At 52.5% G+C, this 17,638-nt stretch overlaps 2 protein-coding genes across 8 annotated transcripts in view; one reads left to right on the forward strand and one right to left on the reverse strand.

Annotated features, from left to right (window-relative positions):
* ZFR2 (zinc finger RNA binding protein 2) overlaps window positions 1–12,487 on the reverse strand; it is a 63,826-nt gene extending 51,339 nt beyond the window's left edge. For 6 of the 7 annotated variants that reach the window (XR_002003727.3, XM_019016324.4, XM_019016323.4 and 3 more), the window contains exon 1: window positions 12,328–12,452. Coding sequence is in view for 6 of the 7 variants with exons in the window: in XM_019016324.4 (XP_018871869.3) it covers window positions 12,328–12,380 (53 nt within the window). In the remaining variant the exon portion in view is untranslated. Of the gene's footprint in view, window positions 1–12,327 lie in introns of all 7 variants that reach the window. The other variant, XM_055371241.2, reaches the window with a different exon arrangement.
* A 1,833-nt stretch (window positions 12,488–14,320) lies between these two features.
* LOC101133655 (ferritin light chain 1-like) lies at window positions 14,321–15,455 on the forward strand. Its single transcript, XM_019014948.1, has 3 exons — window positions 14,321–14,454; window positions 14,770–15,091; window positions 15,387–15,455. The coding sequence occupies exons 1-3, from the start codon at window positions 14,351–14,353 to the stop codon at window positions 15,453–15,455; spliced, it is 495 nt and encodes a 164-aa protein (XP_018870493.1). The 5' UTR covers window positions 14,321–14,350.
* Window positions 15,456–17,638: the final 2,183 nt, after the last annotated feature.

The raw sequence follows: 17,638 nt of genomic DNA on the forward strand, positions 1-17,638 counted from the left end.
CTCACCTCAAGTGATCCGTCCACCTCGGCCTTCCGAAGTGCTGGATTACAGGCAGGAGTCACTGTACCTGGCCCCAGAGTTTCCAATTTTAAGCGATGCTAGGAACCAGAGGTTTTGTGAAATCTTCCTTTTTTTTTTTTTTTTTTTTTTTTTTGAGACAGAGTCTCACTCTATCGCCCAGGCTGGAGTGCAGTGGCACAGTCTCGACTCACTGCAACCTCTGCCTCCTGGGCTCAAGCGATTCTCCTGCCTCAGCCTCCCGAGTACCTGGGACTACAGGCGCACCCCACCACGCCCAGCGGAATCTCCCACTTTTAAATGCTGGCAACTAATTCAAATAAAGCAAGCAAAAAGCTCACTGCACAGGCGTGAGAACCAAACACGGCTTGCAGGCTGTCAATTTTCAAAGTCTGACCCACACTGAGGTGAGAGTGATAGTTGAGAAACAGGTATAAAAAGTCACAAACTGGCCGGGTGTGGTGGCTCACACCTGTGATCCCAGCACTTTGGGAGGCCGAGGTGGGCGGATCACTTGAGGCCAGCAGTTCGAGACCAGCCTGGCCAACATGGTGTATACAAAAAAAAAAAAAAAAAAAGCCGGGCATGGTGGTGCATGCCTGTAGTCCCAGCTACTCAGGAGGCACTGAGGTATGAGAATCACTTGAACCCAGGAGGCGGAGGTTGCTGTGAGCCGAGATTGCGCCACTGCACTCCAGCCTGGGCAATGAAGCGAGACCCTGTCTCAAAAAAAAAAAAAAAAAAGGTCATGAATTTATTCTCAGTAAAGCCTGCCCATAACCAATGAGCCCAGGCTGTTTGCTGCTGCTGCTGCTGTTTGGAGTCACCTGTTGCTGGAAGGAACTGTGCCACTGTACTACACCAGAGACAGCTGCCATCTCCATGACAACAAGCACGCGCTGGTGCTGCCTGCCTGGGAGGGGAGAAGAGCACAGGTGGGAAATGGGGAGCCCAGGCTAACATGGACTTACAAACAGTGGTGACACACGTCTACAAGTCCTGCCCGGCACTCCCACCTTCAGGCCCCAGGCTAATGTCTTTTGATGGCTTTTTGGTCGGAGAGTTTGTTTTGGGAAGTCAAGCTTTTTCAGGTGCATCCTTCTAAACTGAATTTTGGGACGCAAAGCTAGCGAGCCCCACTGATCTCATTTTGTTCACACGGCCACCAAACTCAAGGGGACGTCAAGGCCTAGGGGATGGAATGGGCCCATGTGAGCTGCCCACGTCGCCTGGCCCAGAGCTCTTTCTGTAGGGCCATGCTCTTGCTTGCTCCGGAGACGGAGCAGGCTTAGGTGTGGTCCACACTTCAGAGGGACACGGGTGGGATCTGCAGATACAGGCAGGTGGCGAAATGTCTTAGGGACAGCCAGGAAGATGCGTCATTCTCTATTTGCATATAATGCTAATTTCTACTGAACACTGCATTGAATAACTCAATGGGAACACACACACACAAAACCCCCCAAAACATTTATTAGAGTCCAAGGAAAAACTCAAGTGGAAATAAAGATTTTCCTGGACTCACAGGCTGAGAAATGTCATCATTTTTTCTTTCTAAAAACAAGGACTCAGTCAGGCGCAGTGGCTCACGCCTATAATCCCAGTGCTTTGGGAGGCCGAGGCAGGCGGATCACCTGAGGTCAGGAGTTCAAGACCAGCCTGGCCAACATGGTGAAACCCAGTCTCTACTAAAAATACAAAAATCAGCTGGGCATGGTGGTGCATGCCTGAAATCCCAGCTACTTGGGAGGCTGAGGCAGGAGAATCACTTGAACTTGGGAGGCAGAGGTTGCAGTGAGCTGAGATTGCACCACTGTACTCCAGCCTGGGCGACAGAGTGAGACTCCGTCTCAAAAAAAAAAAAAAACTAAAATAATTAAAAACAAGGACTCTTTCTTCCCGAACACAGCTCATCACCTATTTCTCTATCACCCCCATGGCAGACGGAGATGAAGACTGAGGCCACCCAGCTGGAAATGGAAATGTCACAGGGCCCTGTGATGGTAAATACTGAGTGTCAACTTGACCGGATTGAAGGATGCAAAGTATTGTCCTGGGTGTGTCTGTGAGGGTGTTGCCAAAGGAGAGTGCCATTTGAGCCGGTGGACAGGGAGAGGCAGACCCACCCACACTCTGGGTGGGCACCATCTAATCAGCTGTCAGCGCGGCCAGGATAAAAGCAGGCAGAGGAACATGGAAGGACTGGACTGGCTGAGTCTACGGGCCTTCATCTTTCTCCCATGCTGGGTGCCTCCTGCCCTTGAACATCAGACTCCAAGTTCTTCAGCTTTTGGACTCTTGGGCTTACACCAGCTATTGGCCAGGGGCTCTTGGGCCTTCGGCCACAGACTGATGGCTGCGCTGTCGGCTTCCCGACTTTTGAGGTTTGGGGACTAGGACTGATCCACCCCTGGCTTCCTTGCGCCTCAGCTTGCAGACGGCCTATCGTGGGACTTTACCTTGTGACCGTGTGAGTCACTTCTCCTGGATAAGGTCCCTTTCATGGAGACCTCTATCCTGTGAGTCCTGTCCCTCTAGAGACCCTGGCTCATCCAGCCACCGACTTCCGTGCCCCGGGAACCGCTGGAGAACACCTGCACTCCCGCGTTCTGACCTTGGTGCGGCGGGTCTGCGACCGCGTGCAGCGTGAGCCACACCCAGGTGGAGGGCGCAGGGCCTCAGGGGCCAGAGAGACAACGTGCCCGGCCACACCAGAGGCTAATGCGTCCAGTCAAGTCCTTCCTCAGGGAGAGAGTTTTCAAGTCTGTTTTACCGGCAGTAAGACGACATTTCAATCGCTGTGTGTACACACAACACACACACACCCAGAATTTCATTTCGTGGCACTTCTGTTCACAGGGGTTTTATATTCAAAATGCATCTTACACATTCATACCCATAACAGTCCTGACTTTGTAACCAGTTTTTTTCTTTTTCTTTTTTTCTGACCATGAAACCCTTAGGTGCAGTCTCCATGTGAAATGCCCATTTCAGATCCAGAAACCCCCAAAATGTCCCAACGTATTGGAAAGGAGTTCTGTTAACTCAATCCTCGGGAAGATACCAAAAGGACGTTTTTGCTTTTTGAGTCAGGGTCTTGCTCTGTCGCCCAGGCTGGAGTGCAGTAGCACAATCATAGTTCACTGTGGCCTCAAACTCCTGGGTTCAAGTGACCCTCCCGCCTCATCCTCCCAAGTAGCTGGAACTACAGGTGTGCACCACCATGCCTGGCTAATTTTTTTTTTTTTTCAGAGATGGGGGGGGTCTCACTATGTTGCTCAGGCTGGTCTCGAACTCCTGGGCTCAAGTGATCCTCCTGCCTCGGCCTCCCAAAGTGCTGGGATAACAGGCGTGAGCCACTGCGCCCGGCCCGAAAGGATTTTATCACCCCAGGCTCACTTTCAAACCGTCTTCTTTTGAATGGAGTCAAGAGGCCAGCTCCAAACCAGGACCCGCCTGGTTCCTCAGGATGGAGCCACCATAGGGCGGCAGGTTCTTGAGGTGGGAATTGGATTCCAGAGCCTGGGCGTCGAGTTTCCCAAGCCTCGGGGGCGAGCCAGGCTGTGCGGCAGTGGGACTGATGGGCTTGTCCTCTGCCCTGCTGAGAAGGAACATGGTCCCACGTGGAGCTGGCTGCGTGGTGAGCCCCACCAGGCAGGTGCTTGAGAACACCAACTTGACGATACCATGCTGATCACGCTAGAGAAGGCATTAGCCAAGTGCCCTCCCAGACGCAAGACAAGCGACAGAATTTCCAACAGCATCGGCTCACTATGGCAACACCTTTTTACTCTTGTGCACCAAACTGGCCGAAATCTCAGGAACAAGGAGGGGTCATCTCCTGTTCCAGCCCTCTCCTGCTGCTTTAAGAAACGGAATGACCTGCAGAGCCCCGTCTGCGCTGGCTCATGAGCCACTCGTGTCAAGGGCAGGACAAGATGGCAAACCCCAGGTTCTCATGAGCAACTACAACCGGCCTCGAACCACCAACCTGGACTCAACCAACGACACTCAAAACAACAGACACCACCGGCTCTTTATACATCCATGGCAAGGGCCTGGGGACGTTACAGGTCACTCTGCTCCCAAGGGGCAGAGCTCACCACAGACTTCACCTCCTGCGGCAGGACTGGCCTTCCCAGATCCACAATGCCGCGGAAGCAGAGCCATGCCGCCTCTCCACTCTCCGCCAACGGCGACAAGGAAACGACTCGCAATAAGTCCATTTAAAAAGGCAAATGGAACTTACCTTAGGGGAAAAAAACCTGCCCAAAGCAAAAGCAACATATCCACCAAAAAAAGAAGTGTCATTCCCCAAAATATTTACAAATTAACTTTCTAGCTAAAAGAAATCTGGCAACTTTAAAATTAAAGTTGAGCAGAGCGTGGTGGCTCACATCTGTAATCCCAGCACTTTGGGAGGCTGAGGCGGGTGGATCACTTAAGCTCAGGAGTTTGAGACCAGCCTGGCCAATGGCAAAACCCCGTCTCTACAAAAAAATACAACATTTAGCCTGGTGTGGTGGTGTGTACCTGAAATCCCAACTACTTAGGAGGCCGAGGAGGGAGGACTGCTTGAGGCCAGGAGGTTGAGGCTGCATTAAGTTATGACCACACCACTGTGCTCCAGCCTGGGTGACAGAGCGAGACCCTATCTCAAAAAATAATTGAAATAGGGCTGGGCACGGTGGCTCACGCCTGTAATCCCAGCACTTTGGGAGGCCGAGGCAGGTGGATCACCTGAGATCAGGGGTTTGAGACCAGCCCGGCCAACATGGTGAAACCTCGTCTCTATTAAAAATACAAAAATTGGCTGGGCGTGGTGGTGCACGCCTGTAGTCCCAGCTGCTAGGGAGGCTGAGGCAAGAGGATTGCTTAAACTCGTGAGCCAGACGTTGCAGTGAGCCGAGATCGCGCCATTGCACTCCAGCCTGGGCAACAGAGTGAGACCCTGTCTCAAAAATAATAATAATAAAATACAAAGACAATGAACACAGGGTTTACAAGTCCCTTTCTACGTGTTTTCCTTATTTTTCTAGGGCTGCCTAGCTATTTATCTGATCCAGGGCCTTTGTCCCATGACCCCCAGAATCCCAGGAAAGAACACCAATATTCATTACCCTCAGGTGAAAAGACTGTTTTCCAGGGCCATTCAAAAATGCTTTTAATCTGAAGTATTTGTTCTGATCATTCTAAATACACACGTTGGTAGACCCACACAAGAGACAAATACAAAATAAAACTATTAAAAATCCAGAAACAGAGAATATGTTTAGGAGAGAAAAAAGTCTCCTAGGAATTTACTTCTGCCCCAGTATGTATGAACGAACTTTTGGTTCTTTTTTTTTGAGATGCAGTCTCACTCGGTTGCCCAGGCTGGAGTGCAATGGCGCAATCTCAGCTCACTGCAACCTCCACCTCCGGGATTCAAGCGATTCTCCAGCCTCAGCCTCCCGAGTAGCTGGGACCATAGGCACGTGCCACCACACCCAGGTAATTTTTGGATTTTCAATTGAGATGGGGTTTCACCATGTTGGCCAGGCTGGTCTGGAACTCTTGACCTCAGGTGATCTGCCTGCCTCAGCCTCCCCAAATGCTGGGATTACAAGTGTGAGCCACCGTGCCTGGCCTAACTTTTGGTTCTAAAACAAGTAAGATGAAAAATCAAAATCCACACTTCAAAAATATTCAATCTACCTAATTCCTTGTATAGGAGCTCAGACCGCAAGTCCTGTCATTTGAAAAGGTTTCCTGAAAGTACACTTCAACCCGTTTTCACGTGCAGCCGGCAGCTGCCTCTTGGATTCTCTTCTAAGGAGTTCAGCCCCTAACACGTATTTCAGCCTTGCTGAGAAGGGCGTGAAAAAGACCGCAGCAACATGGGAGGGGCAGGTTCCCCCCTCGCTCCCCCAGGGTCGTGCTCCCTGGAAAGAATGGGTGCAGCAGAGGCACAGTTACTTATTAGGATGTGCAAACAGCTGGAGGGGCCCACGGTCTCACTTTCCTGGGGCTTTTTGGACCTGGTGGTAGGAGTCCATTTACAGGTATGCGCCCTGGCCCCCAAGGTGGCGACATCGGACTCTCCAGGGCAGCCTGTGTTCCTTGGACTTAAGCTCAAAGAGACGGGGTTGGCCTTGGTGGGTGGGGTTTCCACTGGAAGGACCTGGAGGCCTGCGGGACGGCGAGCGTGGCGTCTGGGCTGGGTATGACCAGGTCGGTTCTGAAGCTGGTTGCAGCCACACCTGGCAGGCAGGGGCTCCCATCAGGGGTGTTAACAGGTTCTGTCGCTGGCACTGGGGCTGCCGAGCCTGTTCTCATGGTCAGCATGGGCTCCGGGCCTTTTTCAAGCTACCTGTTGCCCGGGAGACATTTTTGAGAGATAGGGGTTTGGTCACCGTTACTTTCCCAGTGACACGGGGCCATGTGCTGTCTCAATGTCCCCACTCCGGGGAGGGGCTCTTGTTTTTTTATTGTTTTTTGAGACGGTCTCCCGCTGTCGCCCAGGCTGCAGTGCAGTGGTGCGATCATAGCTCAATGCAGCTTCAACTTCCTGGCCTCAAGCAATCCTCCCTCCTCGGCCTCCCAAAGTGCTGGGACTGCAGGTGTGCACTGCCACGCCTGGCCATGTGTTTTTTAATGTCTGAAGGATGTAGCCCTAAACCACTATCTGACCAGGCCCTGAACTAGCAGGGCAGGGGCAGGTGACAGCGTAAAGGATGGCAATAACACAGTCTCTACCACAGGTGCAATCTCTAAGCTGGCGTGGTCAGGGCTGGGTTCCACACCACGGCTGCCTCTCTAGGCTCCAGCAGCCCTGACTGTGAGTGAGGCACTGGCCTGGGCCCATTCCTAGCCGGGCCGACCACTAGGCCCCCACGTCAGTCCAGTGACTGTCCCCAAGCCTCACTTTCCTCATCAGCAAAATGGGCTTCACAACACCTACCCCAGGGATCAGGTGAGGGCTCAGTCAGTATCAGGTGCCCGGGACTCACCTCACACAGAGAATCAATAACCAGCAATGAGCATCCTGCCCATCACTAACAGAGTGTGATGGCGTTCCAACCCCACCTCTGACTTCCTGAAACTCCAGGGGAAGGAGCTCAGCTTATAATGTAGGCTAATAGTGTCAGAATGTAATTGCAGGGAGGAAGTGCCTGTAATCCCAGCACTTTAGGAGGGAAAGGCGGGAGGTCCCTTGAGGCCGGTTCAAGACCAGCCTGGGCAAAATAGCAAGACCCTATCTCTACAAAAATAAATATCGCCAGGCATGGTGGTGCGCACCTGTCGTCCCAGCCACTCCAGGAAGCTGAGCAGGGAAGACTGCCTGAGCCCAGAAGTTAGAGGCTGCAGTGAGCCAAGACGGCTACGGCACTCCAGCCTGGGCAACAGAGTGAGATCCTGTCTCACAAACAAACAAACAAACAAACAAACAAACAAACAAACAGAGGTTCTCTGGACAGGACATCAAGTATTACACCAAAATCCAGTAGTCTTCTAACTCAGATTTAACAAGAATGCAAAGGCACAGCTAGCCGACTGCGTAATACTGGTGGAACTGTGACAAACTGCTAAACAAAGAGAAAGGTAACGGCAGAGGCCTCTGGCCTGTCGCTTCCCACTACTCTGCACTTCCAACACACCACTTTGAGCTCTACATACTTTCATGACTAGTGTGACTTAACATGTACAGACCCTGTTGGAGCTCCTCAGCTATTCTCAGCTAAAAAAACTGTGCTCAATGCTAATCTTTCTTTTCTTTTCTCTCTTCTCTTCTCTTTTCTTTCTTTCTCTCTTTTTCTTGAGACAGACTCCCGCTCTGTCACCCAGGCTGAAGTGCAGTGGTGCAATCTCAGCTCACTGTGACCTCCGCCTCCCGGGTTCAAGCAATTCTCCTGCCTCAGCCTCCCAAGTAGCTAGGATTACAGACATGCGTCACCACAGCTGGCTATTTTTTTGTATGTTTAGTAGAGACTGGGTTTCACCATGTTGGCCAGGCTGGTCTCGAACTCCTGACCTCAGGTGATCTACCTGCCTCGGCCTCCCAAAGTGCGGGGATTACAGGTGTGAGCCACCGAGCCCGGCCTGCGCTCAGTGCTAATTAAAAGCACTGCTGCATTCAGTTTTCCACATGGGATTAATGTTTCATTCTGAAGACCTGCAGCACTAATTCAACTTCTAAAAAAAAATACGAGATTCATAAGACCATATAAAATAAAATAAAGATAATCAACATTATCAACGGGTAACTGTAAACTTTTCTTATGCCTTCAAGAGTGAATGTGGGTCCAATTCTTACTGACCAACAATTAAGCAGTTCAGATACCAACCCTATTTATGGATGAAAATGTTAAGGAAATTCCTACCCAGGGCTATGGTTATCATTTTTTTGTTCATTTGTTTTAGAGACAGTGTCTTGCTCTGTTGCCCAGGCTGGAGTCCAGTGTTGCAATCCCAACTCACTACAGCCTCAAACTCCTGGGCTCAGGTGATCCTCCTACCTCAGCCTCCCAAGCAGCTGGGGACTACAGGTGCACACCACCACATCTAGCTAATTGTTAATTTTTTTATAGAGATGGGGGGAAAGGTCTCATCATTTTGCCCTGGCTAATGTCAAACTCCTGGGCTCAAGTGATCCTCCTGTCTTGGCCTTTGAAAGTGCTGGAGAGACAGGCATGAGCCACCATGCCTGGCCTGGTTATCAATTTTATAAGCTAAGAAAACCTACCCAAAACTCCTAAAAAATGAATTGCTGCCTTTGTTTTGGCAATTCTTGAAACAGGTGTTGTAAATACTGCTGTCCAAATGCTGCCATAAAATTGGTACACAAAATCTGTTATCTCATCAGTTTTCTCATGGCAGGTTATATAAACCATAGGTATTTTTTTGTTTGTTTGAGACAGTCTCACCCTGTCGCCCAGGCTGGAGTGCAGTAACGTGATGATCTCAGCTCACAGCAACCTCCACCTCCCGGGTTCAAGAGATTCTCCTGCCTCAGCCTCCCGGGTAACTGGGATTACAGGCATGCAACACCACGCCCAGCTAATTTTTGTATTTTTAGGAGACAGGGTTTCACCATGTTGGCCAGGCTGGTCTCGAACTCCTGACCTCAAGCGATCCGCTTGCCTCGGCCTCCCAAAGTGCTGGGTTTACAGGCTGAGTCACCGCACCCGGCCAAAACATATGTACTTTAAAAGCAGCCAAAGTTTCCAAACAAAAGTCATTTCCCACAAGAAAGAATGTCTAGTTAACCTAAAGTCATTCAAATAATGCCTATCATCTTGTTTCAAGGTTTTGTGAGAATGAAATGTATTTTGCTATGATTCCTGTGTTATTTTTAGTTAATAGCTTACTATTTTCTTTTTTTTTTTTTTTTTTTTTTTTTTTTTTGAGACGGAGTCTTGCTTTGTCGCCCAGGCTGGAGTGCAGTGGCGCGATCTCGGCTCACTGCAAGCTCCACCTCCCGGGTTCACGCCATTCTCCTGCCTCAGCCTCCCGAGTAGCTGGGACTACAGGCGCCCACTACCACGCCCGGCTAATTTTTTTTTTGTATTTTTAGTAGAGACGGGGTTTCACAGTGTTAGCCAGGATGGTCTCGATCTCCTGACCTCGTGATCCGCCCGCCTCGGCCTCCCAAAGTGCTGGGATTACAGGCGTGAGCCACCGCGCCCGGCCAACAGCTTACTATTTTCTTAAGGAAGAACACATTCTCTCTGCGGCAATTCTAAGGACGGACTAACTCAACAACTCAACACCGGGTTGCGTGTATACTGTATCACCTAAGCCATCAGAACACAGAAGGTAGCTGTGCTAAAATGTATAAGCACGTTAATTCAAATCAATGACAGAAGCCTCTACTGAAGCTTAGCAATCACCTATTTGAACAACATAAACATTCAATTTCTCCTCTGGAAGGTAATTTTAATAGCAAGCATAATATTCAAGTGGCTTTCCACGTCTGATGGAAGAATACAATGGAGAAAGAAAGAAGAGAAAGAGAAAAGAAGGAAGAGCTAGCAGGCAGAGGGGTGGAGTGTGTCCAGAAGTTTCTACTAGCCTGGATCGCTAGCCAAGGCCAGCCGCTTTAACTGAGCACTGGCAATCAAAACACCACTGAGGATGAAGGAAGCAAAAGAAAAGATCAAATAAAAATTAAATGCTCCATTCTGGGAAATCAGCAGGTCATAGATTCTTTCCCTAATAGGAAATCCATTACTAGTCAAATACTCCACCGGAGAAACCACTCCGAGTGCAGGAAACAGATGCACTCCTCATTCCCACAGCCCTGGTTTCCAAGCCCTGGGTGGTTTCTCTTTGTGATTCCATTAGAAAGGGCACAGCAATATCACGGCCACTGGTGGAAGGGTCGGCACTGCCGCTCCACCGCGGGAAGCTGAAACACCAGCCTGGATCTCTCTTCCATGTGCTGAAATGCAGTAGGAACACCGCGGGGGGCAAAGACCCCCCTGAGCTCAGCAGAGGCCCCTCTATGAGGTGCCCAAGGGGTGGTTTGTATCTGTGGGGGCTCAGCAGGGACTGTGAGAAACAAGGTTATAGCAAGCTACCAGCTGGAAACTGACACAAGGGTGACACGCGGAAATGATCAACTGTTGGCGGGGGGGGGGGGGGGGGGGGGGGGGGTGGTGAATCTGGTCCTCCCCAGAGATGCCAGCCCTGGCTCCCGGACTGGGACTCCAGTCTTGGGGGCAGATGGACGGGCTGAAGATAGCAGAGATGCTCCGAGGAGCAGGCCTGGGAGAACGGTGTAGAGTGTGTGTTTGTACACTTGGGGCACAAACTTACCCCGTGTGTGTCCCTACCCTCTGAGCCCTTCTGCCCCTGGCCAGTTCCCAGTGTGTCCCCATCCCCTGCCATCTCTCCTCCAGGATCCTTTCTCTCCCTCCCCTCCCAAACGACCAGATATTTAAGACCTAGAAAAGGATCTTAAATATCACAACACTCAGGGCCCTTTCTCCCTCCTCACTGTCCCAGCAGGGTCCCAGTTCCCTGGAAACCCAGGTGCCCACCCTCTCATTTGACCTCAGGACCTCCTCCCACATCATACTGGCTTCCCGCCAAGTCTCTGTCCCCCTTCCCCAGTCAGGCCTCAGTTCCCCACCAACCTCGGTTTCCGCCCCTCCCTGGGGTAACCTCCCAGGTCTCTGTCTTCTCTCCTCCACCCCACATCAGGGGTCAGGCTCCCACCCCTACTCCATACCCCACCCCAGGTCTCTGCCCCTGCCTGCTAGGTACCCTCCCAGGTCTCTGCCTTCTCTCCTACCCCCACCATCAGGGGTCAGTGCCCTCCACACTCGAATGTGGCTGCCCCCTGCCCAGTCGAGAAACTTCCCAGGTCTCTGCCTTCTCCTCCTCCAGCAATCGGGGATTAACGCCCCTCTGCCCTTCCCCTCCTCCTGCCCAGCCAGACAACCTCCCAGGTCCGAATTATCTCCCCCTACCAGCAATCGGGGTCAGCTCCGCTCTTAGCTCTCCCCCTGTCCAGCCAGACACCCTCCCAGGTTTCTGTCTTCTCTCTTACCCCCATCAGGGACCAATTCCTCACCCCTCGACTGTGGCTTCCTCCTGCCCAGCCAGGAACCCTCGCTGATCTCTGTTTTCTCCTCCCCTACAAGTAATCGGGGGTCAGCTACCCTCTGTCCATCCCCCTGCCCGGCCAGGCACCCTCCGAGGTCTGTGTCTTCTCCTCCCCCCGCAATCGGGTGTCAATGCCCCTCTGCCCTTCCCCTCCTCCTGCCCAGCCAGACACCCTCCTTGGTCTGTGTCTTCTCTTCCCCTACCAGCAATCAGGGGTCAGCTCCCCTCTGCCCATCCCCACCCACTCCCCGGCCAGGCACCTCCCAGGTCTCCTCCCTGCATTGGGTCAGTTCCGTCCCCTCCCCTCCTCGGTCCCTCCCCCTCCCCGGCCAGACCACCCACCCCCCCGGGTCTGTCCCCTCTCGCTGCCCTCCTCGGGGCGCCCCCATCAGGGGCTGACCCCCCCGACCCCGCACAGACCCAGGCCCAGACCCAGGCCCCCTCCCACTTCAGGAGACCCCTCCCGCTCCCGCCGACAGACACCGTCGGCTGCAGAGACGTCTCAGCCCGAGCCCCGGAGCCCGCATCCCGCCCGGTGCCTAACCTGAGGCCGCCCCGCCTGCTTCTCCCGGCGCCGCGGCTTCCCTCAGGCCGGGGTTCCAGGTTGGGGCTGGGACTGGCCGGGCCGGGCGCACGCGGCGGGAGAAGGGGTAGGCGGGGTCCCGGCCAGGCTGCAGGGGCCGGGACTGGCGGGGGCTGGCGCGGCGGGGCAGTTACCTGTACTGCGGGCCGCCGCCCTGCGCGAAGTCGAAATACTGACTCGTCGCCATCTTGGCGTCTTCCCCGAGCCTGGCGGACCCGCGACGTCACCCGCCCCGCCCCCGAGCCGCGTGCCGCTCGGGCTTGGCCACGCGCCCCAAGCTCCGCCCCCTGCGCGAAGCCCTCACCTTCTCGCTTCCTTCTCTTAGGCTAGGGAGACACCGCCCCGCGACCACACCTGCCCCGAGGCCCCGCCTCCTACGCAGAGCCCCGCCCTCCTCTTAACCACTCAAATGTGGAGGTCTCTGCTCAAGCCCCGCCCATGCTAGAAGCCCTGCCTCTTTCTCGGAGCCCCACATTCCCTTTAACCACTCAGATGTGGTGGTATCTGATCAAGTCCCGCCCATGCTACAAGCCCCGCCTCTTACTCAGAGCCCTGCCTTCCCTTTACCCACTCAGATGTGATCTCTGCTCAACCCCCAGCCATGCCACAAGCCCCGCCTTTTTTTTGGAACCTCATCTTCCCTTTAACCATTCAGGTGTGGAGGTCTCTGCTCAAGCCCCACCCATGCCACAAGCCCCGCCTCTTTCTCGGAGCCCCGCCTTCCCTTTACCCGCTCACATATGGTCTCTGCACAAGCCCTACCTCTGTCTCCGAGCCCCACCTTCCCTTTAACCACTCAGACGTGGAGGTCTCTGCTCAAGCCCCACCACCAACCACCACAGCCAGCTAATTTTTAAATTTTTTGTAGAGACAGTGTCTTGCTATGTTGCCCAGGCTGATGTTGAACTCCTGGCCTCAAATAATCTTGCCTTGGCCTCCAAAAGTGCTGGGATTACAGACGTGAGCCACTGCGTCTAGCCTCAGAATGACTCTTCAGAAGGCCCCCATGGTCTCTGCCTCCTGTGTTCACAACGTGATATAAATAAATGATAGGCCGGGCACAGTGGCTCACGTCTGTAATCCCAACATTTTGAGAGGCGGAGGCAGAAGGATCTTGAGCCCTAGGACTTTGAGACTAGCCTGGGCAACATAGCAAGACCCTGTTTCTACAATTTTTTTTAAATTAGCTGGTCATGGCGGTACATGCCTGTGGTCCCAGCTACTCAGGAGGCTAAGGTGGGAGGATCACTTGAGCCTGGGCTGTCAAGGCTGCAGTGAGCTGTGATTGTACCACTGCACTCCAGAGTGAGACCCTGTCTCAAAAAAGAGAAAAGAAAGAAAGGGCTGGGCGTGGTGGCTCACGCCTGTAATCCCAGCACTTTGGGAAGGCGAGGTGGGCAGCTCACCCAAGGTCAGGAGTTCAAGACCAGCCTAGCCAACATGGCAAAACCCTGTCTCTACTAAAAATACAAAAAAAAAAAATTAGCCAGGCGTGGTGGTGCACACCTGTAATCCCAGCTACTCGGGAGGCTGAGGCAGGAGAATTACCTAACCCAGGAGGTGGAGGATGCAGCGAGCCGAGATCACACCACTGTACTCCAGCCTGGGCAACAGAGCAATACACCGTCTCAAAAAAATAAAAAAATAATAAATAAATAAATAAATAAATAATAAAAGAGGAGAGGGAGAGGAGCAGGGAGGGAGGGAAGGGAAGGAAAGAAAAGAGAGAGAGAGAGAGAAAGAATTGAATGAATAAACAAATAAATGGAGGCAAACAGACAAATCTCTTATGCAGAAGAATTCCTAATTTGTGTAGCTACACTGTGCTTAAGGAGATAGAGAGTAACTCTACACCTCTTGAGTGTGGGTTGTGCATAGTGACTTCCTTCCCAAGACTGCAGCCTGGAAGGAGGGGGAGGGAGAGTCACTTGACAGTATTGAAACCTGACAAGCAGCAGCGTGTTTGGCGGTCCCGCGGATCCGTCTCTTGCTTCCACAGTGTTTGGACGGAACAGATCCGGGAACTCACTTCCAGCCTCCGACCACCCGCTGATTTCCTCTCTCCTTGCAACCTCCAGGAGCATCGGCTCAGCCATCTCCTGCTTCTCGGACCAACCAACGCCGTTTTTGTGGTTAGCTCCTTCTTGCCGACCAACCATGAGCTCCCAGATTCGTCAGAATTATTCCACCGCGGTGGAGTCAGCCGTCAACCGCCTGGTCAGTTTGCACCTGCGGGCCTCCTACACCTCCTCCCTCTGCGGGTTTTTTTGTTTTGTTTTGTTTTGTTTTTTTGCTTGTTTTTTTTTGAGACGGAGTCTGGCTCTGTCGCCCAGGCTGGAGTGCAGTGGTGCGATCTCTGCTCACTGCATGCAAGCTCCGCCTCCTGGGTTCACGCCATTCTCTTGCCTCAGCCTCCCGAGTAGCTGAGACTACAGGCGCCCACCACCACGCCTGGCTAATTTTTTGTATTTTTAGTAGAGACGGGGTTTCACCGTGTTAGCCAGGATGGTCTCGATCTCCCGACCTCATGATCCGCCCGCCTCGGCCTCCCAAAGTGCTGGGATTACAGGCGTGAGCCACTGTCTGCGCTTCTATTTCGATCACCATGATGTGGCTCCAGAATGCGGTGGCTACTTCTTCCATGAATTGGCCAAGGAGAAGCGCAAGGGTGTTGAGCGTCTCCTGAAGATGCAAAACCAGCGTGGTGGCCCTGCTGTCTTCCAGGCCATCCTGAAGCCAGGTCAAGATGAGTTGGGTAAAACCCTGGAAGCCATGGAAGCCGCCATGGCCCCGGGGAAAAATCTCAACCAGAGTCTTTTGGATCTTCATGCACTGGGTTCCGCCCCTACAGACCCCCATCTCTGTGACTTCCTGGAGAGTCACTTCCTAGATGAGAAAGTGGGCTGCACGCGGTGACTCACACATGTAATCCCTACACTTTGGGAGGCCGAGGCAGGCAGATCACCTGAGGTCAGGAGTTTGAGACCAGCCTGGCCAACATGGCGAAACCCCAGTTCTACTAAAAATACAAAAATTAGCCGGGCATGGTGGTGCACGCCTGTAATCCCAGCTACTCAAGAGGCTGAGGCATGAGAATCTCTTGAACCCAAGAGGCAGGGGATGCAGTGAGCCGAGATCACGCTACTGCACTCCAGCCTGGGGAATAGAGTGAGGCTCTCCAAAGAAAAAAAAGAAGAAGAAGAAGATGGGTGACCACCTGGCCGGCCCAGAAGCTGGGCGGCCCAGAGGCTGGGCTGCATGAGTATCTCTTAGAAAAGCCGACTCTCAAACACGGCTAGGAACCTACTGAGCCCAGCGACTTCTGAAGGGCCCCACGTAAAGTAACGGGGCTTCTGCCTAAGCCTTTCCCTCCATTCACTAGGCAGCTTTTTTGTTTATTTGTTTGTTTGTTTGTTTTGTTTTGTTTTGAGACGGAATCTCGCTCTGTCGCTGGAGTGCAATAGCACAATTTCAGCTCACTGCAACCTCCGCCTCCCAGGCTTTGGCGATCCTCCAACCTCAGCCTCCCGAGTAGCTGGGATTACTGGCATGTGCCACCACACCCGGCTAATTTTTGTATTTTTAGTAGAGACGGGGTTTCACCATGTTGGCCAGGCTGGTATCAAACTCCTGAGCTCAGGTGATCCACCCGCCTCGGTCTCCCAAAGTGCTGGGATTATAGGCGTGAGCCACTGCGCCTGGCTTTGTTATAGCACCTGAACAGACTAAGACGCCCACTTTGAACACTAGACTCCAAAAAGCATCATAGAAGTCTTGGGCTTCTGTTAGATGTGCATGGTGGCAGTTGCCTGTGGTCCCAGCTACTCAGGAGGCTGAGGCGGGAGGATCACTTGAGCCCAGGAGGCAGAGGTTGCAGTGAGCCAAGATCACACCACTGCACTCCAGCCTGGGTGACAGAGCCAGACCCCCATCTCAAAACAAACAAACAAACAAAAAACATAAAAGGGGCCGGGCGCAGTGGCTCATGCCTGTAATCCCAGCACTTTGGGAGGCTGAGGCGGGCGGATCACCTGAGGTCACGAGTTCAAGACGAGCCTGGTCAACATGGTGAAACCCTGTCTCTACTAAAAAATACAAAAATTAGCCAGGCGAGGTGGCGGGTGACTGTAGTCCCAGCTACTCGGGAGGCCAAGGCAGGAGAATTGCTTGAACCTGGGAGGCAGATGTTGCAGTGAGCCGAGATCGTGCCACTGCACTCCAGCCCAGGTGACGGAGTGAGACTCAGTCTCAAAACAAAACAAAACAAACAAAAAAGGAAGTCTTGGGTCTTGGGCATCTATGAACTTTTGCTTTGCTGAAGTCTTTCAAATCAGTTGGCTTTTTGACAATGGAGTATTACGAGAGCATTAAAGTAAGAAGTGCATTCAGCAGATACAGGGCTACTAATTCTTGGACAGGCTCCATGGAGAGCCCAGGGTTCTGAGGGAAGCCACATTTGGTGATTTAGCGGATGGCACTCTTCCATCTGTAACTCCATGACCATGTGTGGCCACCGGGAATGCTCTGGTGGGTCTGGCCAGTGCAGCTCCCCCTGCCATGCCCTGGCTAAAGTCCAACAAGGTAATTAATTGCACACGGCCTCTCTCCAAGTCCCTGCAGTTCTAATTAGGTAACGAAGGCTGTGTCTCTTTACAAAGGATCTGTTGTAGTGTTTTCTCTGGGTTGCATTTTTTCTATTATTTACTGCAAGGATTGTGCTAAATGCTTTACATGCAAAATGTGATCTAGTTCCCATAACAGCCTTCAGAAGGCCGGGCATGGTGGCTTACACCTGTAATCCCAGCACTTTGGGAGGCCGAGGTCGGGAGTTCAAGACCAGCCTGGCTAACATAGTGAAACCCTGTCTCTATTAAAAATACAAAAAAATTAGCTGGGCGTGGTGGTAGTTGCCTATAATCCCAGCTACTCAGGAGGCTGAGGCAGGAGAACTACTTGAACCTGGAGGGCAGAGGTTGCAGTGAGTTGAGATCACACCACTGCACTCCAGCCTGGGTGAAAGAGTGAAACTCTGTCTCAAAACAAAACAAACAAACAAAAAAAAAAAAACAGCCTTCAGAAGTAGAAACAGGCATAGTGGCTCACACCAGTAACCCCAGCTACTTCGGAGGCCAAGGCAGGAGGATTGCTTGAGCCCAGGAGTTTGAGACCAGTCTGGGCAACATAGGGAGACCCCATCTCTACAAAATACAAAAATTAGCTGGATGTGGTTGTGTGTGCCTGTAGTCCTAGCCACTTAGGAGGCTGAGGTGGGAGGATCGCTTGAGCCCAGGAGGTGGAGGCTGCAGTGAGCCATAAGTGTACCACTGCATTCCAGTCTGGGTGACAGAGCAAGACCCAGTCTAAAAAAAAAGAAAGAAAGAAAAGAAAAGAAAAAAGAGGCCAGGCGCAGTGGCTCACGCCTGTAATCCCAGCACTTTGGGAGGC

Source organism: Gorilla gorilla, chromosome 20 (genome assembly GCF_029281585.2).
Source record: "Gorilla gorilla gorilla isolate KB3781 chromosome 20, NHGRI_mGorGor1-v2.1_pri, whole genome shotgun sequence".
NCBI classification, from domain to species: domain Eukaryota; kingdom Metazoa; phylum Chordata; class Mammalia; order Primates; family Hominidae; genus Gorilla; species Gorilla gorilla.

Excerpts from the sequence above, each read along its gene's own strand:
- LOC101133655 (XM_019014948.1), top strand. The coding sequence starts at position 14,351 with ATGAGCTCCCAGATTCGTCAGAATTATTCCACCGCGGTGGAGTCAGCC. Across the intron at positions 14,455-14,769 it reads TACACCTCCTCCCTCTGCGG|CCACTGTCTGCGCTTCTATT; the intron begins GTTTTTTTGTTT and ends TACAGGCGTGAG. Across the intron at positions 15,092-15,386 it reads GTCACTTCCTAGATGAGAAA|AAGAAGAAGAAGATGGGTGA; the intron begins GTGGGCTGCACG and ends AAGAAAAAAAAG.